Consider the following 23,410-nt stretch of genomic DNA (forward strand, 5'->3'; position numbering starts at 1 on the left):
CCTCCATGCCACGCCGCATTGAAGCAGTCATTTCTGCCAAAGGATTCCCCACCAAGTATTGAGTGCATAACTGAACATTATTATTTGTTGGTTTTTTTGTTTGTTATTAAAAAACACTTTTATTTGATTGGATGGGTGAAATATGCTAATTTATTGAGACAGGTTTTTTGGGTTATCAGGAGTTGTATGCCAAAATCATCAGTATTAAAACAATAAAAGACCTGACAAATTTCAGTTGGTGGATAATGAATCTATAATATATGAAAGTTTAATTGTAATCATTACATTATGGTAAACAATGAAATTTAACACTATATGCTAATTTTTTTAGAAGGACCTGTATGTATATATTTTAACCCCCTGGTTCCCTCAAGATGTATAGCTCTTGCCCCTAAGTGTTTGCCTTTCTTTCAGGTTTCTTTTATTTTTTTCTGTGCCGTATGTTGCAAGTGAATTTGTTTTTGAGGCCTGATAACATTAATGTCTCATCTACGAGCCCATTGTACTAGATTTTAGGATAACACCCTGCGTCCATTGTTCTGCAGGATGCATGAATATTGTATACCAACTTCGACAAACACATTGATAAAGTTTGCCCATAGCATAAGATCAATGTTCCATTTGAAACAATTGCTTGGTTTTTTGATGGCACAAATATACACTGATATTGCTTGGGGCTTTCTTTAACTAGTTAAAGGGAACCTGTCACCCCGATGCAAACTCGGCTTCGGGAAAATGGCCGCCGCGATCTCCATCTGCGCACGCGCGGCATCCCGCGGCCATTTTCCTGAAGCCCCGTGCAGCAGAGCACTCCATCTGCGCACGCGCGGGCTCAGGAAGATGGCCGCCCCACCGATGACAAGGGTAATAGCGCAGATCACGCGCTTTTTCTTCACCTGCGCGCAGTGGATTCGGCACTTGGACATGCGCACACCACTACGCCACCAACGGAAAGCTGGGGAAGAAACGGCGATGTCACCACGCCCACCTGACCTGACCAGCCTGATTGACAGGCGAAAACGGCGACTTTGGTAATGTATTTCGTAGCATAGGTGGGGAATCAGGGTACACTACATACACTATTGTAACGCACAGCGCAGGCCCTATTTAACAGTATTTTTATCTCAATCTGAAAAAACGGGGTGACAGGTTCCCTTTAACAGCTGCAGGTGGAACGCAATTCCACCAGTGGCTGTAAGTGGCAATTACAGCTGATCTGATATGTGCTGGAAAAGATGCAAAGCCCGCATCAAAGGAGGATACATGACCTATAACGTAGTAATAAGTCATAGGTCATCAAGGGGTTAAAGAAGCACTGCTCCTCCCATCAACGTTTTTATCCTATGAATATAGGGATTTTTGTGTACTCACCATAAAATCCTTTTCTCCGAGCCAATCATTGGGGGACACAGGACCATGGCAGCAGCATAACACCCATGGTCCTGTGTCCCCCAATGAGGCGTAGGAGAAATAGGGATTTTTGTGTACTCACCGTAAAATCCTATTCTCCGAGCCAATCATTGGGGACACAGGACCATGGGTGTTATGCTGCTGCCATGGCCCTGTGTCCTCCAATGAAGCGTAGGAGAAATATTGCAGTCATCATATTATAAAGCACTGTGTACTTACAATTGTTTATTTTGCCTTTCTACCAGCCAATTCTTCTCTTTTCTCTGCTCTGTGTAGAAAAAGAAGTATCTTGTCCCTGCAAAAATCATTCCCCTCTTTACCTCCTGACCCAGCTGCTCCCTCCCCCCACCAGACACCCTTGCAGTGACTCATGCAGGGAAAATTGATCTCCTGTTATTACATAGAGCTTAGAAGGATTCAGCTTGTCAGATTTTAATAACATGTCACAGACCTAATGGAAAAGAGAAGAATTAGCTGGGTAGAAAGGCAAAATGAGCAATTGTATATTTGATGGGAGGAGTGCTTCTTTAATGACTTTTTCCCATTGATACAGGGCCGAACAGATCATTGGTGCAACCTACAGGGGCCGAAGATGTAAAGGGGCCCATTTATACCTCCATAGCAGGTGCAATTTTGCATTTTTAGGAGCTCTTGGGCTGCAAAGGGCCCATATATTGTTCTTGCACAGCTTCTCTTTTCGGTCTGTGTCCGCCAGTTCATTGATAGAATATCAATTTGCAATGTCATGTGGATCTAACGTCTCACATCCCAACTGAACACCCACGAGGGAATTGCTACCTCTGATATTTTGTTTGATCGATCTGAGGTCCCCACAAACACGTGGATAATGAACGGAGAGGTTGCCTGCCATGGTCATGTCCCTCCTCATTCACATCTAGGACATTGATGAGAACAACTGATCAGCAAGGTGATATCAGTATCCATTATACATTTATGACATATCCTGTGGATAGGTTATATATGTCCAAGGAGGCTATACCCCTTTTGAAATAAGTCAGCCACGGCGTGGTAAAACTGAGCACCTCTCTCATCACTCATGTGTCGGCCATTTTTAGCGACTCTTAACACAACGCAGGGTTTAGCCAACGGCATAACAGTTCCAGTATTAAGATATTCCCCAATTATATTTTTATCTAATTCTTATGGGGGGGGGGGGGGGGGAGTAGATGTCTTCACCCTTCTCACAACATGCAAGAAAGTGTAGGGTGATGAATGCAAGAACGACCATCACTCTTCCCAAGCTACAAACTGGAGCTCTCTTAGGCTAAGTTCACACAAAGCGTTTTTGCAGCATGTTTTTTTAATGCAACTTTTCAGCTGCATTTAACAGTACCAGCAAAGTCAATGAGATTTCAGAAATCTCACGCATGTGACTTCTTTCAGCAAAGTACTGATGTGCGCAGGCGCCGGGCCTCTCTGACCTTTCTTGGCACCTGCGCACTGAAGGACTTTGCTCTGCCCTCAACGGGTTAGAGAAGTACGCCTGCGCAGGTGATGCAGGGACGCGTCATCCCCATGAACCAAGAAGGAGGACGACGATCATAAAAAGATGGGAGGCGCAGGGCCATGGAGAGCGACAGCCCTCGGACCGGACCGCCCCGCAGGTGGGTATAATAAAAGTTATTTTTCGGTTTGTCTAGGTCGGGTTGGGGGCTTATATGCAGCATTATAGAAAGTTGTATATCAGGCCTTAAAGTTGATGGCTGTAACTCATATCGGCCAAACCTGGTGACAGGTTCCCTTTAACCCCTATAATTAGCATATAAGTGCACAGCTGTTCCTGGATAAATCTCATGAACGGAGCAGCAGCAAGGAGAAATGGTAGGCTTGGCTAAGTAGTGTCAACAATCATTTATGACCTATGATGCGGAGAGAAAATCCTTTTAGATGCCATCTTTATGTAATAAAATAAAAAAAAATCTGAATGCTGACAATACCCACCTTTGACCAGGTGTTCTTAAGTACAACTGCTTTCTTCCCATCACTCAATGCATTCCTATAATATATTTAGTTAAAAATAAATCACAGTCTATTACATGTAGCTATATTCATCTATATGTATTTATGTGTTTTATCTACGGGTTTGTTTTCTCCTAATACATCAGGATGAGGTTTTTTTTAAACTAACATCTTAGAATATATATGTATACATATATAAAACAGAATTAAAGGGCTATTCTCAATAGTTGCCCAGTAGTGATGAGCGAACGTGCAGGGATAAGGTGTTATCTGAGCATGCTCAGGTACTATCTGGGGGTCTTTGGCGTGCTCGAAAAATAGGTTTTCTTGCGGCCGTTCGATGGGTGCAACACGTGCAAGGATTGCCTGTTTATTATGCAATTAAATATAAGTTTGCCCTAATGTATTTTTAATTGTCCACCAATGGGAACTGTAACTGCAACACACACACAACTTACCAATAATCATACATACGAATGAAGCAGAGAGCACGGTTACCGAACAGGATATGATTATGAGGGCTAAAGAAAGAGAAAGAACGGCAATAAGTAATCATCTGAAACTGTAATGCAGCCAGTAAAACATTACGAAAGGTTTATCAAAGTGTGTTCAAAGAAAAAAGAGGCACAGATGCCAATAGCAATCCTTTTCTCAAAAAGTTTTGGTGTATTTTTCCCCAAACATCTCTCCTTAACCTCTCCAAAACCAGCACTTTTGTCATTAGTTATTCAAATCTGCAGCTTTCTTGAGCTAACCTTTTGTATACAATTTGTTGCCTAGGATACCGGCCACCGCAGCGGTCTAGCAGCAGTGGCCGTGCATGCACAGTGCTAATATCTCAGGAATGGATGCAAATATTAATAAGTAGTGAATTGCGAACGGATTTTGTTTTCACGAGCAGAGAATAGAAAATAACCCTTAGAAAACTATGAAAATGGTCTTCGAATTAGACCAATCATCAGATCTTCAACTCTCTTTACCGAATATCTTCCCAAAAAAATTTATATAAAAGAACCGTTGGACTTCTACAGATATTGACGGCCTACAACAAAAGGATGTCCAATATAAACGTAGGGCACTTCCAATCACTATATTTACCAATCTTCCATATTATACAATATATAAATGGAAATATGAAGAGATCCCAAAAATGCAAATAAAATATAACTTTTATTATACCACAATTAAAACAACAATTAAAAAAGCAACAATACCATTCAGTGGAAGTCGAACAGGAAAGAAGCAGGTGGCGAAACGTACGTCGGGGTGAGTGGAAGCCGAACAGGTGTACTTGTAAGATGCGGTAAGCACTATTAAGTTTAGCTCTTTTGAGTGGCATATAGGATTAATAGCATTTGGTGGCTGTCTCTATTAGGTTTGGATATAGGGATCATCTGTGCCCTTCCACAGTTGAGATAGAGTGTGTTTATATCTTGTTACACATCTTGAGATCTGGGCAGTATGGAATGACATCCTGATATATCTGTTACTATGGCCTTAGCCTGTATTTATGCCATGATCTATGAGTATTACTGATTTATATTACCTATTTACATTTATGTGTGGTTCTTTTCCTGTTCGACTTCCACTGAATGGTATTGTTGCTTTTTTAATTGTTGTTTTAATTGTGGTATAATAAAAGCTATATTTTATTTGCATTTTTGGGATCTCTTCATATTTCCATTTATATATTGTATAATATGGAAGATTGGTATATATAGATATTGACGGCCGCAAGATGTTTGATAGCTTCTCATTGGAAACAAGCCTCCCATTGTTCTATAAATGACTTATACACCGGGTTCAAAGATATCAGAAATATCGCTGTTCTGAATGATGAAACGGTCGAGAGATTCAACCTCATTTGGTCCCCATGGGACACCTTCTGGATACTTCGGAATATTTAGGAGACTTATTCACTAGGTCGTATGTCGTCTTTCAGCCTCCAACCTCTTTACTCATCCTCTTTCCCATCTGTCTAATTTGATGTCTCGTATGTATCCCTCTTTGTATTTTAGTTTGTTAATAGTGATAATCGAACGTGCTGGGATAAGGTGTTACCCGTCATGCTCGGGTGCTAACTGAGTGACTTCAGCGTGCTAGAATATTATGTTCGAATCCCCGCGGTTCCATGTCTTGCGGCTGTTCGACAGGTGTAACACATGCAGGGATTGGGTGTTTGTTGTTAGATCATCACTATTGTTATTATTATTTATTTATATAGCATCATTAATTCCATGATGTACATGAGAAATAGGGATTTTTGTGTACTCACCGTAAAATCCTTTTCTCCGAGCCAATCATTGGGGAACACAGGACCATGGGTGTTATGCTGCTGCCTCCTAGTGGCAGCAGCATAACACCCATGGTCCTGTGTCCCCCAATGAGGCATAGGAGAAAAGGGGTTACATAAAAGGTTATTATTTGTTATATATCTAAGATATTTGTATATCCCCATAATATGTTACAGCTATGTCACAAACCGATTTACTTAGTGATCATTGTAATCTGCTAATCTTTATTTCCTTTTTCAAGTCTGCGTCTTGTTGAATATAAATATCTTTAAAAAAAATAATTACAAATATAAAACAGAAAAAAAACTATGCAAAATGGAAAAAAAAAATCTTTAAAACATAGAAAACGAGTTCAAGAGATTGGGTTCCTTAAATTTTGTTTTTTGTTTGTTTGTTTTTTAATGAAAAACTATGAATTCAGCTCGCCACCATGTGTTTTTTTTATGTTGTGTTTTTTACTACTATTATAATTATTATATATGAACGTACTAACAATTTTACAGGCTAACCTCCCTTTGTTGCTGGAAAACATTGAGATACATCCAATTTTGGCAAACTTAGTAGCCAAGAAGATAACAGGTTCACAATTATGTTCCTTTACTTTCTGGAATTTTGTAATCATGTAGAAATAAAAAAAAAAAAGGGACTTCATTGATTCCGTAAGCCAGGAATGTGATTACAAGCCACAGCCAACCTATGTCGGGTTAGTAGATGAAGCCGTGCACCTCCCTTCACTGAGCCATGTGTTACTATAAGTGGATTGTGATGACATCCAGGCCTGGGGGGCAACAAACCCCTGGGGAGATACCGCAGGTAACAGATTGGTGGTGGTTTGTGTGCCCAATTGTATACTTTGAAAGTTACCTGTATTGCATTGCAGCAGTGTAAAACTTCACGGCGTATTCGTACTGTCTTTTTTCAAAGGCTACATTTCCGCAGCGCTTCTTTTTTTCACATTCCTGGAACATGATGGACACAGACATTAGAGTACAGATCTTCGAGACTCCCCATGCCCCCACTTGGCTGATAAGGCCGTGTTATGTGCATCAATTATTTCAACCAGACTGATTCATCTTTGTCACTGAAGGTTTAGTAGTTTGTACTTTCATTCCGTCATTCCTGTAATGGAACTGACATAGACTTCTCAATTGGCCTATGATAACCTTATGTTATCCACGACAGCCAATCAAAAGACCCCAAAGAGATGGACTAGAAGCTGGAACCAATGACGAGATGTCTTAGACGCCCTCTATAATCACCAATATCACAGCTCTTGCCTATTGGCCCCCATCCACATTAGATAGCTGTTGGCCAATAGCCCCCTTCCGATTTCCCCATACAAAGCAAAACTCTATGGTGACGATCGATCCCGTGTTATCCAAGCCAAAATTATTTGTCAGCAGATTTTCAAGAATAACAAAACGAACGACCGTTAGAATTCCAGACGGTCGATCCTCCCAACATCATTTGTCAAGGTAGAGTCAGGTGACTCCCATACACAGTACACTTTCTGAGCAACCTGTTGACAGACTGAGAAACTTTTAGTAAAGAGGCCTGCGTTAAATAACAGCAGGAAATAACTGGAGTTTCTCTATCGCCTCATTAGGGGACACAGTAAATTATGGGTGACTGCCACTAGGAGGCTGACACTATACAAAAAAAATTACCTCCTCCCCAGTAGTGTACACCCCACCGACTGGCACAAAATTCATCAGTTTAGCTTAGTGTCAGTAGCAGGTGGACTCGGGTCCTTTACAACAGTGTTTTTCAACCAGTGTGCCGCGACACATGGTCGGGTGTGCCGCGGGGGAACGGGAGTCAGCTGTTCTCTGTGCCGACTGTCAAGCTGACAGCCGGCACAGAGAAGCTGCAGCGCGCCGGCTCCCGGAGATCAATTGTACTCGCAGACATCTACCAGCTGCGAGTACAATTGAGGCTCTGACCGCTGGGTCAGAGCGACGCCAGCAGCGTGATCAAGTCATGTGATCACGCTGCTGACGTCACTATCCGGCGCGCAGGAGAAAGAAGAGACTTGGTGGTAAGTGCTCCTGTGCTGTGGAGCTGAAGACACCGAAGATTCAGCGTGGGGTGGGTTTATGGGGAGTATGTGGGGGGATTTATTAAGTGTGTGGGAGGATTTATTCAGTGTGGGGGGATTTATTCAGTGTGTGGGGGGATTTATTCAGTGTGTGGGGGGATTTATTCAGTGTGGGGAGGATTTATTCAGTGTGGGGGGGATTTATTCAGTGTGGGGGGGATTTATTCAGTGTGGGGGGGATTTATTCAGTGTGTGGGGGGATTTATTCAGTGTGTGGGAGGATTTATTCAGTGTGGGGGGGATTTATTCAGTGTGTGGGGGGATTTATTCAGTGTGGGGGGGATTTATTCAGTGTGTGGGAGGATTTATTCAGTGTGGGGGGGATTTATTCAGTGTGTGGGGGGATTTATTCAGTGTGTGGGGGGATTTATTCAGTGTGGGGGGGATTTATTCAGTGTGGGGGGGATTTATTCAGTGTGTGGGAGGATTTATTCAGTGTGGGGGGGATTTATTCAGTGTGTGGGGAGGATTTATTCAGTGTGGGGGGATTTATTCAGTGTGTGGGGGGATTTATTCAGTGTGGGGGGGATTTATTCAGTGTGTGGGAGGATTTATTCAGTGTGGGGGGGATTTATTCAGTGTGTGGGAGGATTTATTCAGTGTGGGGGGGATTTATTCAGTGTGTGGGAGGATTTATTCAGTGTGGGGGGGATTTATTCAGTGTGTGGGAGGATTTATTCAGTGTGGGGGGGATTTATTCAGTGTGTGGGGGGATTTATTCAGTGTGTGGGGGGATTTATTCAGTGTGGGGGGGATTTATTCAGTGTGGGGGGATTTATTCAGTGTGTGGGGGGATTTATTCAGTGTGTGGGGGGATTTATTCAGTGTGGGGGGATTTATTCAGTGTGTGGGGGGATTTATTCAGTGTGTGGGGGGATTTATTCAGTGTGTGGGGGGATTTATTCAGTGTGTGGGGGGATTTATTCAGTGTGTGGGGGGATTTATTCAGTGTGTGGGGGGATTTATTCAGTGTGTGGGGGGATTTATTCAGTGTGTGGGGGGATTTATTCAGTGTGTGGGGGGATTTATTCAGTGTGTGGGAGGATTTATTCAGTGTGGGGGGGATTTATTCAGTGTGTGGGGGGATTTATTCAGTGTGTGGGGGGATTTATTCAGTGTGTGGGGGGATTTATTCAGTGTGGGGGGATTTATTCAGTGTGGGGGGGATTTATTCAGTGTGTGGGAGGATTTATTCAGTGTGGGGGGGATTTATTCAGTGTGTGGGGGGATTTATTCAGTGTGTGGGGGGATTTATTAAGTGTGGGGGGATTTATTCAGTGTGTGGGGGGATTTATTCAGTGTGTGGGGGGATTTATTCAGTGTGGGGAGGATTTATTCAGTGTGGGGGGGATTTATTCAGTGTGGGGGGGATTTATTCAGTGTGTGGGGGGATTTATTCAGTGTGTGGGGAGGATTTATTCAGTGTGTGGGGGGATTTATTAAGTGTGGGGGGATTTATTCAGTGTGTGTGGGGGGATTTATTCAGTGTGTGGGGAGGATTTATTCAGTGTGGGGGGGGATTTATTCAGTGTGTGGGGGGATTTATTCAGTGTGTGGGGGGATTTATTCAGTGTGTGGGGAGGATTTATTCAGTGTGTGGGGGGATTTATTAAGTGTGGGGGGATTTATTCAGTGTGTGGGGGGGATTTATTCAGTGTGTGGGGGGATTTATTCAGTGTGTGGGGGGATTTATTCAGTGTGTGGGGGGATTTATTCAGTGTGGGGAGGATTTATTCAGTGTGGGGGGGATTTATTCAGTGTGGGGGGGATTTATTCAGTGTGGGGGGGATTTATTCAGTGTGTGGGGGGATTTATTCAGTGTGTGGGGAGGATTTATTCAGTGTGTGGGGGGATTTATTAAGTGTGGGGGGATTTATTCAGTGTGTGTGGGGGGATTTATTCAGTGTGTGGGGAGGATTTATTCAGTGTGGGGGGGGATTTATTCAGTGTGTGGGGGGATTTATTCAGTGTGTGGGGGGATTTATTCAGTGTGTGGGGAGGATTTATTCAGTGTGTGGGGGGATTTATTAAGTGTGGGGGGATTTATTCAGTGTGTGGGGGGGATTTATTCAGTGTGTGGGGGGATTTATTCAGTGTGTGGGGGGGATTTATTCAGTGTGTGTGGGGGGATTTATTCAGTGTGTGGGGGGATTTATTCAGTGTGTGGGGGGATTTATTCAGTGTGGGGAGGATTTATTCAGTGTGGGGGGGATTTATTCAGTGTGGGGGGGATTTATTCAGTGTGGGGGGGATTTATTCAGTGTGTGGGGGGATTTATTCAGTGTGTGGGGAGGATTTATTCAGTGTGTGGGGGGATTTATTAAGTGTGGGGGGATTTATTCAGTGTGTGTGGGGGGATTTATTCAGTGTGTGGGGAGGATTTATTCAGTGTGGGGGGGGATTTATTCAGTGTGTGGGGGGATTTATTCAGTGTGTGGGGGGATTTATTCAGTGTGTGGGGAGGATTTATTCAGTGTGTGGGGGGATTTATTAAGTGTGGGGGGATTTATTTAGTGTGTGGGGGGGATTTATTCAGTGTGTGGGGGGATTTATTCAGTGTGTGGGGGGATTTATTCAGTGTGTGGGGGGGATTTATTCAGTGTGTGTGGGGGGATTTATTCAGTGTGTGGGGGGATTTATTCAGTGTGTGGGGGGATTTATTCAGTGTGTGGGGGGGATTTATTCAGTGTGTGGGGGGGATTTATTCAGTGTGGGGGGGATTTATTCAGTGTGTGAGGGGATTTATTCAGTGTGTGGGGGGATTTATTCAGTGTGTGGGGGGGATTTATTCAGTGTGTGGGGGGGATTTATTCAGTGTGTGGGGGGGATTTATTCAGTGTGTGGGGGGATTTATTCAGTGTGGGGGGGGATTTATTCAGTGTGTGGGGGGATTTATTCAGTGTGTGGGGGGGATTTATTCAGTGTGTGGGGGGGATTTATTCAGTGTGTGGGGGGGATTTATTCAGTGTGGGGGGGGATTTATTCAGTGTGTGGGGGGATTTATTCAGTGTGGGGGGGATTTATTCAGTGTGTGGGGGGATTTATTCAGTGTGTGGGGGGATTTATTCAGTGTGAGTAGGGGGATTTATTCAGTGTGTGGGGGGATTTATTCAGTGTGTGTGGGGATTTATTCAGTGTGTGGGGGGGATTTATTCAGTGTGTGGGGGGGATTTATTCAGTGTGTGGGGGGATTTATTCAGTGTGTGGGGGGGATTTATTCAGTGTGTGGGGGGATTTATTCAGTGTGTGTGGGGGGTTTTATTCAGTGTGTGGGGGTATTTATTCAGTGTGGGGGGGATTTATTCAGTGTGTGGGGGGATTTATTCAGTGTGTGGGGGGGATTTATTCAGTGTGTGGGGGGATTTATTCAGTGTGTGGGGGGGATTTATTCAGTGTGTGGGGGGGATTTATTCAGTGTGTACGTGGGGGGGGCTGGAATTTATTTAGCATGTGTGGGGCAGGGTGCATTTATTCTGTGTGGAAGGGGATGGATTTATTCTATCGGAAGGGGAGTGGATATATTCTGTGGGGGTGAGTGGGGAGATGGGGGTGGACACAGTAGCGAGGGGAAAAATGTGTGCTGACAGTACTGGGGGCAACGGTGATGGGATGTGTGAGGACAGTATGGGGAGTCGGGGGAATGTGTGAGGGGGGAATGTTAGCAGGGGCGGATGTACAGGAGGAGGCTATTAGAAATGTGTGCAGACAGTATGGGGGGATGAAAGTGTGAGTGGACACATAATAGATACTGAGTAGTGTGAGGGTAACAGCCAGGAGGAGACAGTATGCCAAGTAGGAGGAGTGTAATGAAGGGGCACAGTAGAGAGACTGGGCTCTCTATGAGGGACACCGTATGAGAAGGCAGTGTGAAGTATAGAAAAGAGAGAGAGGGTAGTGTGGATGGCATGTACAATAAGAGGGACAGTGAGGGTCATATTATGTGCTGGGAATAAAGTGAGGGGCAATTATTTACTCAGGGGCTCAGCCTAGGGCAGATATTATTATTCCGGAGCATTATAATAACACTGCTATCTTTAAGGTTGTTGTGTCGGGATGTGCTGCAGAAGACAGGAGAAGATGGAAGTCTGCAGAAACGAGCTCTGCCGGTGGATGAGAAGAGTCATCATGGCATCTGGACAAGGTGAAGATGAAAAGAAAAAGGCGACTCCACAAACAACGTCATCTATCAGGTACCTGGATCTAAATGTGTTTTTTTTGTGATACTAATTCTCATTTTTATTTGTTAGGAACATTAAAGGGGATGTCCAAGGTTGTGATGAGTCTGCAGTCATACTATGTGACTGCAGACTTCTGAATTCTCACAGTGCACACTGCTATCATAATTCTCTGATGTTGGTGATTTACATACATGCGGTCACGTGCTGACTAGACAATGAAAATGAATTGACTGAGGCCGGACACGTCTAGTTAGAATGTGGCCAGAAGTATCCAAATCACATACTTGTGCTGTCATGACCGTCCACTCTGGCCACCGGCAAGGGAGAATCCTGAAAGTGTGCAGTGCTTGCGCTGTGAGAATTCAGAAGCCTGCAGTCACATAGAATGACTGCAGACTTTCATCTCAAACCTGGACGCACCATTTTGTGCCATTTTGGTTGGTGGTGTGCCTCGGGATTTTTTAAGTATAAAAAGTGTGCCGCGGCTCAAAAAAGGTTGAAAATCACTGCTTTACAGTTTACAAGACCCATATATCTACTTCAGTTTTCATAGTTTTCCAGTAATTTTTTCCCTTTTGTTTTTTTCAGCACCTGCTCTCCTCTACCTCTGTAAAGAAAAAGTGTGAACAGTCACGCTGTCATCCCACGTAGAGGCAATGAGTATGGATTGAACTGCCACCACGTATCCTGATCTGTCTATCCGGCAGGACCCTAACACACGAAGAGTGTTTAGGTGATCCGAGGAATGGTCTTGGCACCCCACTCCTACCTGCTCGGCCACCAGAGTCTGAAGGTTTCAAAAGGAACAGACATCTCATGAGGCTCGGATGTCTGAGGGTACCTTACAGACATTGTCAGAAAAGGAGAGGTACTCTTTCTTCCATCAGGTCACAATCCAGAAAGTGAGAGAAAATTAGAACAAGAAGAAGAAGAATAAGTAGTAGAATAAACAAGATTAAGATTAGTTTATAACTGGGGGCCAGTGTGTGTGTTTTCACGCCGACCCCGTACGTACGTGTCCACCATCTCCGGATACAACATCTGACTATCAGTAATGGCTGCAAGAGGACTAGGTAGGAGAGTCGCTCCAGATCCTTCCACTTCAGGTCCCCTCCTGGCCCCTCTCGACGGACAGCTTCCTCCAGGTCCTCCTCCTTAGACTTGCTAGCAGAGCCGGATTTGGATGTGGTTTCCAAGACTGCTTTGGACCTAGACTCTGATCAAGCCTCTAACATGAGAGACATGGCCCAGAGTCTTATTGTGGCAGTCAATCAGACCTTTAATATCAAAGTTATTTCTATGGAACCAGCGGAACAGGCGGCGTCCTTCACATGATCTAGACCAACTCCTAGTGTGTTTCCCTCTCCATAAGGAATTTCAGGATGTCCCCTCCAGAGGGCGGGAAAACCCTACCAGACGTTTCCAGAGAGGGAAGCAACTCAGTATCCTGTATACCCAAAGAAATGAGAGTAGCTCTCCAATGGTGGGTTCGTTCTCTTCGGGCCCCGCGGTCTCCCTCCCTCCGCTCGGCCATGGCGGTTCTGGGTAGGATGGTGACGGCTGTGGAGGCAATCCACTTTGCACAGTTTCACACCAGGCCACTTCAGCAGACCAAGCTGTACCAGTGGAATAGTTCCCCTCTTTCTCTGGGCTGTCCAGTTTGGATCTCATCTTTAATCTGAGCGTCCCTGAACTGGTGGCTGTCCTCCCCTCTCATTCTTCAGTGCCGATCCTTCATCCCCATTCACTGGTTACAATCGATGACAGTCTCCTCGGCTGGGGAGCTGTCTTCTGCAACTTCAAGGTCCAGGGCCGATGGTCCCCGGAAGACACTTCCCTGTCAATCAACATACATGAGATCAGAGCCATCCTCCTGTTGCTTGGCAGAATCAAGGGCCTTTCAAGGGAACCTGTCACCCCCAAAATCGATGGTGAGGTAAGCTCACCATCATCAGGGGCTTATCTACAGCATTCTGTTATGCTGTAGATAAGCCCCCGATGTAACCTGAAAAAGAGGTTAGATTATACTCACCCAGGGGCGGTCCCGCTGCAGTCCGGTCAAATGGGTGTCTCAGGTCCGCTCAGGCGCCTCCTATCTTCATTCCATGACGCCCTTTCTGGTCTTCACGCTGCGGCTCCGGCTCTGACCTTTCCGGCGCCTGCGCACTGCAGTACTTTGCTCTGCCCTCAACAGGGCAGACAAAGTACACCTGCGCTGGAGCCGCGGCGTGAAGACCAGAAGAGGACGTCATGGAATGAAGATGGGAGGCACTGTCCCGGACCTGAGACACCCATTGGAGCAGGACCGCCCCTGGGTGAATATAATCTAACCTCTTTTTCCCCTCTTTCAGGTAACATCGGCGGCTTATCTACAGCATTACAGAATGCTGTAGATAAGCCCCTGATGACGGTGAGCTTACCTCACCATCGATTTTGGGGGTGACAGGTTCCCTTTCAGTCTGAGTTCAGACAGCGCCATGGCAGTGGCATATGTCAGCCACCAGGGAGTAACCCGGAGTCTTTTGGCCTTAACTGAAGACTACAAGATTCTCCTCTGGGCAGAGAAAAGTTACTGCAATATCTGCAGTGCATATTCCCGGCATAGACAATTGGGCCGCTGACTTTCTCAGTAGCTAGGGTCTCGCGGCGGGAGAATGGTCACTGCATCAGGAAGTCTTCCGTCAGATTTGCCTACGGTAGGGAACTTCGGATGTGAATCTCATGGCGTCCTGATTGAACAGAAAGGTCACACAAATAGTCTCCAGGTCTCGTGACCCTCTCGCGGTGGGTGCCGAAACTTTGATGATACCCTGATCACAGTTCGCTCTTCCGTATCTGTTCCCTCCTCTTCCCCCTACTTCCCAGGCTGTGGAGGAAGATCAAAGCAGAAGGGGTACCGGTCATTGTAATAGCACCGGATTGGCCCAGGAGGGCCTGGTATGCAGAGTCCATCAATCTGCTCGAAGAAACCCCCTGGAGACTCCCGGACAGACCAGATCTGATTTCCTAGGGTCCTTGTTGTGAATTCTGCTCTTGGGTTCCCTCCAGTGGTTGTAGGTGGGAATGCAGTTGTCTCTGAGTCACAGTCCTGGCCAGGTGTATCGGATGATTACAATTCTGACTGGGATATTTAGGTGTGCAGGATCCTTTAGCCCTTACCAGTTGTCAATGTTCCTTGTGAAGTGTTGGATCACTTTCTGGCTTCTCCTGCTTGCTGCCAAATTCAGCAAAGATAAGTGTTTGGTTTTTGTATTTGTGGCACACTGCTGTGTGCTTGTTTCAGTTTTATTCCTGCTCTGATTGTAGGATTCACTGGAGTTGCAGATTTACGCTCCTGCATCTTTTAGTTAGATGTAGAAAGTTTTTGTATATTCTGCAGTGGATGTTTTTGAAGGATTTTAATACTGACCGCACAGAACTCTGTCCTATCCTGTCCTATCTACCTAGAATGGCCTCCTGTGCTAAATCCTGTTTTTCTGCCTGTGTATGTTTTTTTCTCTCCGACTCACCGCGAATATTTGTGGGGGGCTGTCTATCCTTTGGGGATTTTCTCTGAGGCAAGATAGTATTCCAATTTCCATCTTTAGGGGTATTTAGTCCTCCGGCTGTGACGAGGTGTCTAGGTGTGTTAGGTACACTCCACGGCTACTTCTAGTTGCAGTGTTAAGTTCAGGATTGCGGTCAGCATAGTGGCCACCTTCCCCAGTGAAAGTTCTCATGCAGCTCCAAGGTCACCGGATCATAACAGTACCACTGGCCAACAATGAGTTAAATGCATCTCAGAAGAAGGGAAGGAAGCTCTTGAGCCATTTTTTTTCTCTCCAGTCTGTTTTTTGTTCTCTTCCCTCTTAATATCTGGGTGGCTGAGGAGCCTGGTGCAAGCATGAATGTTCAGGAATTAGTTTCTCGTGTAGACCAGCTTGCTGCCAGGGTGCAAGGTATTTCTGATTATATTGTTCAGACTCCTGCTTTAGAACCAAAGATTCCTACTCCTGATTTGTTTTCTGGTGGCAGGTCTAAATTTTTGAGTTTTAAAAACAACTGTAAACTGTTTTTTTGACCTGAGACCTCTATCCTCTGGTGATTCCATTCAGCAGGTAAAAATCGTAATCTCCCTGCTGGGTGGTGACCTGCAAGGATTGGGCGTTTTCCCTGGAATCTGGCTTTGCTTAATATTGATTCCTTTTTCCAGGCTTTAGGACTATTATATGATGAACCTAATTCTGTGGATCAAGCTGAGAAGACCTTGTTGGCCCTGTCTCAGGGTCAAGAGGCGGCAGAATTGTATTGTCAGAAATTCAGAAAATGGTCTGTGTTGACTAAATGGAATAATGATGCTTTGGCGGCAATTTTCAGAAGGGGGCTTTCTGAATCCGTTAAAGATGTTATAGTGGGGTTTCCCACGCCTTCCTGTCTGAGTGATTCTATGTCTCTGGCCATTCAGAACTGTGCGCGCTGTGGCGTTATCCTCAGAGCAAATTTCTGAGCCTAAGCAATGTGGTAGAATTCTGTCTAGAACGGAACGACAAGGTTTCAGACGTCAAAATAGGTTGTGTTATTATTGTGGCGAAGCTTCTCATGTCATTTCTATCTGCCCTAAGCGGACAAAGAGGATCGCCAGTTCAATTACCATCAGTACTGTACAACCTAAATTTCTGTTATCTGTGTCATTGATCTGCTCATTGTCATCATTTGTCATCATTGTCATCACTTTGTCATCATTTGTATTTGTCTATATTTGCCCCGTATTCACATGTAAAGCGCCATGGAATAAATGGCGCTATAAAAATGTATAATAATAATAATAAATTTTCTGTCATGGCGTTTGTGGATTCAGGCGCCGCCTTGAATTTAATGGATTTTGAGTTTGCCAAGCGTTGTGGTTTTCCCTTGCAGCCTTTGCAGAACCTTATTCCTTTAAGGGGCATTGATGCTACACCCTTGGCTAAAAATAAGCCCCAGTTTTGGACACAGGTGACCATGCGCATGGCGCCAGCCCATCAGGAAGATTGTCGATTTCTGGTGTTGCATAACTTGCATGATGTTATCGTGCTGGGTTTTCCATGGTTGCAGGTACATAATCCTGTGTTGGACTGGAAGTTCATGTCTGTGACTAGTTGGGGTTGTCAGGGGGTTCATAATGATGTTCCTTTGATGTCAATCTCCTCTTCACCTTCTGAGATTCCAGAGTTTTTGTCTGATTTTCAGGATGTATTCGATGAGCCCAAGTCCAGTTTCCTTCCACCGCACAGGGACTGCGACTGTGCTATTGACTTGATTCCAGGCTGTAAGTTTCCTAAGGGTCAACTTTTTAATCTATCTGTGCCTGAACATACCGCCATGCGGAGCTATATTAAGGAGTCTTTGGAGAAAGGGCATATTCGGCTATCTTCTTCACCGTTGGGAGCAGGGTTCTTTTTTGTTGCTAAAAAAGATGGTTCCTTGAGACCCTGTATAGATTATCGCCTCTTGAATAAAATCACGGTCAAGTTTCAATACCCCTTGCCTTTGCTTTCCGATTTGTTTGCTAGGATTAAGGGAGCTAGTTGGTTTACCAAGATTGACCTTCGGGGGGCATATAATCTTGTTCGTAGTAAGCAGGGTGATGAATGGAAAACTGCGTTTAACACGCCCGAAGGCCATTTTGAATACTTTGTGATGCCATTCGGACTCTCTAATGCTCCATCTGTTTTTCAGTCCTTCATGCATGATATCTTTCGGACTTATCTTGATAAATTCTTGATTGTATATTTGGACGATATTTTGATTTTTTCCGATGATTGGGAGTCTCATGTGCAACAGGTCAGGATGGTATTTCAGATCCTTCGTGACAATGCCCTGTTTGTGAAAGGGTCTAAGTGTCTCTTTGGGGTGCAGAAAGTCTCTTTTTTGGGCTTCATTTTTTTCTCCTTCGTCTATAGAGATGGATCTGGTTAAGGTTCAGGCCATTCATGATTGGATTCAGCCCACATCCGTTAAGAGCCTTCAGAAATTTTTGGGTTTTGCAAATTTTTATCGCCGTTTCATTGCTAATTTTTCCAGTGTGGTTAAACCCTTGACCGATTTGACGAAGAAGGGCGCTGATGTGGCGAATTGGTCCTCTGCGGCTGTCTCTGCCTTTCAGGAGCTTAAACGTCGATTTACTTCTGCTCCAGTGTGCGCCAACTGGATGTTTCTCTTCCGTTTCAGGTTGAGGTTGACGCTTCTGAGATTGGGGCAGGGGCCATTTTGTCTCAGAGGGATCCTGTTGGTTCCTTAATGACACCGTGTGCCTTCTTTTCCCGTACGTTTTCACCTGCTGAACGCAATTATGATGTCGGCAATCAGGAGTTGTTGGCTATGAAGTGGGCGTTTGAGGAGTGGCGACATTGGCTTGAGGGAGCTAAGCACCGTATTGTGGTCTTGACCGATCATAAGAATTTGATTTACCTAGAGTCTGCCAAACGGCTGAATCCTAGACAGGCTCGATGGTCCTTGTTTTTTTCCTGTTTTGATTTCGTGGTCTCGTACCTTCCGGGTTCTAAGAATATTAAGGCTGATGCCCTCTCTAGGAGTTTTTTGCCTGATTCTCCTGAGGTCTTAGAGCCGGTCGGTATTCTGAAAGAGGGGGTGGTCCTTTCTGCCATTTTCCCTGATTTACGACGGGTTCTTCAGGAATTTCAGGCTGACAAACCTGACCGCTGTCCTGTGGGGAAATTGTTTGTTCCTGACAGATGGACTAGTAGAGTGATTTCTGAGGTTCACTGTTCCGTGTTGGCCGGTCATCCTGGTATTTTTGGTACCAGAGATTTGGTTGGTAGGTCCTTTTGGTGGCCTTGTCACGTGATGTGCGTTCTTTTGTGAGGTCCTGTGGGACTTGTGCGCGGGCCAAGCCTTGTTGTTCCCGTGCTAGTGGGTTGCTTTTGCCATTGCCAGTCCCTGAGAGGCCCTGGACGCATATTTCGATGGATTTTATTTCTGATCTTCCGGTCTCCCAGAAGATGTCTGTTATCTGGGTTGTTTGTGACCGGTTCTCTAAGATGGTTCATTTGGTGCCCTTACCTAAATTGCCTTCCTCTTCAGATTTGGTTCCGTTGTTCTTTCAGCATGTGGTTCGTTGCATGGTATTCCGGAGAATATTGTGTCCGACAGAGGTTCCCAGTTTGTTTCTAGGTTTTGGCGGGCCTTTTGTGCTAGGCTGGGCATTGATTTGTCTTTTTCTTCTGCATTTCATCCTCAGACAAATGGCCAGACCGAACGAACTAATCAGACCTTGGAGACTTATTTGAGATGCTTTGTGTCTGCTGATCAGGATGATTGGGTGGCCTTCTTGCCATTGGCCGAGTTTCCTCTTAATAATCGGGCTAGTTCTGCTACCTTGGTTTCGCCTTTCTTTTGTAATTTTGGTTTTCATCCTCGTTTTTCTTCTGGGCAGGTTGAGCCTTCTGACTGTCCTGGTGTGGATTCTGTGGTGGACAGGTTGCAGCAGATTTGGGCTCATGTGGTGGACAAGTTGGTGTTGTCTCAAGAGGAGGCTCAACGTTTTGCTAATCGTCGTCGGTGTGTTGGTTCCCGGCTTCGGGTTGGGGATCTGGTCTGGTTGTCTTCCAGTCATGTTCCTATGAAGGTTTCTTCTCCTAAGTTTAAGCCTCGGTTTATTGGTCCTTATAGGATTTCTGAGATTATTAATCCGGTGTCTTTTCGACTGGCGCTTCCGGCCTCTTTTGCTATCCATAATGTCTTCCATAGATCTTTGTTGCGGAAATATGTGGAGCCCGTTGTTCCCTCTGTTGATCCTCCGGCCCCTGTGTTGGTTGATGGGGAGTTGGAATATGTTGTTGAGAAGATTTTGGATTCCCGTTTTTCGAGGCGGAAGCTTCAGTACCTGGTCAAATGGAAGGGTTATGGCCAGGAGGATAATTCTTGGGTTTTTGCCTCTGATGTCCATGCTGCTGATTTGGTCCGTGCCTTTCATCTGGCTCGTCCTGGGGCCCTGGTGAGGGTTCGGTGACCCCTCCTCAAGGAAGGGGGGTACTGTTGTGAATTCTGCTCTTGGGTTCCCTCCAGTGGTTGTAGGTGGGAATGCAGTTGTCTCTGAGTCACAGTCCTGGCCAGGTGTATCGGATGATTACAATTCTGACTGGGATATTTAGGTGTGCAGGATCCTTTAGCCCTTGCCAGTTGTCAATGTTCCTTGTGAAGCGTTGGATCACTTTCTGGCTTCTCCTGCTTGCTGCCAAATTCAGCAAAGATAAGTGTTTGGTTTTTGTATCTGTGGCACACTGCTGTGTGCTTGTTTCAGTTTTATTCCTGCTCTGATTGTAGGATTCACTGGAGTTGCAGATTTACGCTCCTGCATCTTTTAGTTAGATGTAGGAAGTTTTTGTATATTCTGCAGTGGATGTTTTTGAAGGGTTTTAATACTGACCGCACAGAACTCTGTCCTATCCTGTCCTATCTAGCTAGAGTGGCCTCCTGTGCTAAATCCTGTTTTTCTGCCTGTGTATGTTTTTTCCTCTCTGACTCACCGCCAATATTTTTGGGGGGCTGTCTATCCTTTGGGGATTTTCTCTGAAGTAAGATAGTATTCCAATTTCCATCTTTAGGGGTATTTAGTCCTCCGGCTGTGACGAGGTGTCTAGTTGCAGTGTTAAGTACAGGATTGCGGTCAGTATAGTGACCACCTTCTCCAGTGAAAGTTCTCATGCAGCTCCAAGGTCACCGGATCATAACAGGTCCCATCTTCCACCAGAATTCTCGGTCACTCGATTTGACGGTGTGGCTGTTGAGACCGCGGTTCTAAAAGCGTCCGGGTTTTCAGGGCCTGTGATTCAGACCTTAGCTCTCTTAACAGCCTAGTTTCTGCTCTATTGATTCTTTTCAAAAGAGATTAGCTTCTTGTTCTCAGGTCAGAACTTTTCTTCAGGAAGTGGCTCACACAGCCCCTCCGTACCGAACACCAGTGGACCCCTGGGATATTAACTTAGTTCTGGAGGTTCTCAGGAGTTCCTCCCTTCAAACCGCTACAATAAGTCTCTGGAAGGTGGCGTTTCTCGTGGCCATAACTTCCATCAGACGCATTTAAGAGCTGACGGCTCTTTCATATCGCTCACCTTTCCTTGTTCTCTACCAGGACAAGGTGGTTTGTGGCCAATGCCTTCCATTCTTCCTAAGGTAGTCACCGCTTTTCATCTCAATGAGGACATTGTCTTCCCCTCCGGAACGTTCACTGAACAGGTTGGACCTATAAGCAGGGCTGTGGAGTCGGTAAGCCAAACCTCAATTTCAATGACATCGACTCCATCAAAATGGGCTCCAACTAGTGATGAGCGAATATACTCGTTACTCAAGATTTCCTGATCACGCTCGGTTGTCCTCCAAGTATTTTTTAGTGCTCGGAGATTTAGTTTTCATCGCCTCAGCTGAATGATTTACAGCTGTTAGCCAGTATAAGTACATGCGGGGGTTGCCTGGTTGCTAGGGAATCCCCACATGTAATCAAGCAGGCCAGTAGCTGTAAATCATCCAGCTGCAGCGAAGAAAACTAAATCTCCGAGCACTAAAAAATACTCGGAGGACACCCGAGCATGCTCGGAAATCTCGAGTAACGAGTATATTCGGTCATCACTAGCTCTGACTCAGACTCCACGACTCCGACTCCACAGCCCTGCCTATAAAGACCGGATTCTCTCATTGTTATTCCAGAGGGTGTGCATAGTTGCCTTCAGGCTACTAAGACTACGATTGTCTGGATCCAGAGGGCAATCTTAGAGGCGTACTGGATTAAGAACAGGAAGCCTGCTCTGGGATTAAGGCATAGTCTACACGAGCAGTGGGAGCATCCTTGGCTGTTAGTCATAGGGCATCTGCCCTACAGCTTTGCAAAGCGGCGACCTGGTCTTTCATTCACATGTACACCAAGTTTCATAGGGTCTATACCTACGCTTCGGCTGATGCCAGCCTAGGCAGGAGGATCTTGCAGGCGGAACTGGTTAGTTCCCCTGCCTGGAGTCTGTGCTGTTTTCCCTGCCTAGGGACTGCTTTGGGACGTCCCATGGTTTCCTGTGTTGCCCAATGAAGCGATAGAGAAAACAGGATTTTTGGTTACTCACCGTAAAATCTGTTTCTCAGAGCCTTCATTGGAGGACACAGCACCCACCCAAGTTTAACAGCTCTGTTTACTATGTTATATTGTTAGTTTGAATTTGTGTGTTCTTCCTTTACCTGTTACTTCTCCTACTGGTTGCTCACTAAATGATTAACCTAGTGCCAGTCGGTGGGGTGTACACTGCGGAGGAGGAGCTGATTTTTTTGTACATGGTGTCAGCCTCCTAGTGGTAGCAGCATACACCCATGGTCTCCTGTGTCCCCCAATGAAGGCTCCGAGAAACAGATTTTACGGTGAGTAACCAAAAATCCTGTTATTTTATCTGGCTGTTTGTTTGCTTTTTTTTTTTTATGAATGAAATGACGTCACCAATGTACTTGGTTTTTAACACCTGCCTGGTTTCTTACCTCGTCACATTTGTCACACGCGTGTTTTTTTACTTTATCAGTCAACATGCAGCATTCCTCCCCCATCTTGGTCAATAAAAATGCATCTATTAGTTGGATAAAAAAAAAAAAAAATTAAAATAGTATATTGATCACAATGTATGACGGAACTAGGGTTATTTTTTTTTTTATTTATTTATTTTTTAAGAAGTCACTCCATTACTTACATTGGTAAAAGAAGGTGAAAAGGAATTGACTGCGAAAACATTCCTGAGAGTCCATGACTTTTTTGAACAGGATTTGGTCTCCGGTGGCCTGCACCCAGGCTATTGCTTCAACTATGGCAGACATTTTTGTCTTTAACTTAGGCTGGAAGAAAACAAGAAAAAAAAAAAAAAATTATAAAGAGTAAAAATGTGGGTGCGTCTTATAAAGCAAATATAGCTGGGGGGTACACGGCAAGAATTGGGCGATGCTGTGTGCCCGGCGGTGCGATGCTGCGGGGCGATACTGCAAGTCCTAGGCTTAAAGGAGGGGAAGTTGGGCAGTGCGGGGGGCTATGCCGACATTTTGTGAAAGTCCGGAGACCTCACACTTCCATGGCTTCAATGCAGTGGACTCCGGGAAAATGACCGTCGGAGGCGACACATGCACAGATTGAGATCTCTGTTCCAGAGACTAAAGTCCAAAATTCACTCATATCCTCCACTTTGCTGATTCCCCATAAGTCTTTATACTTTCTGATCAGTCATGATAGACCAACATTTGACTGGTAAAGCCAGAAATCCCTTTAAGTCCTGCGGCTTCAGTTTCCAAGGAATCTCCTCCATCCACCAGCTGTAAAGGTCAATACTAGGGTTGAGCGAAACGGGTCGAACATTTTCAAAAGTCGCCGACTTTTGGCTAAGTCGGGGTTTCATGAAACCCGATCCGACCCCTGTGCGGGGTCGGCCATGCGGTACGCGACTTTCGCGCCA

At 45.2% G+C, this 23,410-nt stretch overlaps 1 protein-coding gene across 1 annotated transcript in view; it reads right to left on the reverse strand.

The window, feature by feature from the left end:
* Positions 1-23,410, reverse strand: part of TTC3 (tetratricopeptide repeat domain 3) — a 200,066-nt gene that overhangs the window by 148,211 nt on the left and 28,445 nt on the right. The window contains exons 7-11 of the mRNA XM_069760756.1: positions 22,661-22,802; positions 22,455-22,540; positions 6,549-6,643; positions 3,849-3,911; positions 3,373-3,427 (exon numbers count right to left, since the gene is read on the reverse strand). Coding sequence (XP_069616857.1) covers positions 3,373-3,427; positions 3,849-3,911; positions 6,549-6,643; positions 22,455-22,540; positions 22,661-22,802 — 441 coding nt within the window. The remainder of the gene's footprint in view (positions 1-3,372; positions 3,428-3,848; positions 3,912-6,548; positions 6,644-22,454; positions 22,541-22,660; positions 22,803-23,410) is intronic.

Source organism: Ranitomeya imitator, chromosome 3 (assembly GCF_032444005.1).
Source record: "Ranitomeya imitator isolate aRanImi1 chromosome 3, aRanImi1.pri, whole genome shotgun sequence".
NCBI lineage: Eukaryota > Metazoa > Chordata > Amphibia > Anura > Dendrobatidae > Ranitomeya > Ranitomeya imitator.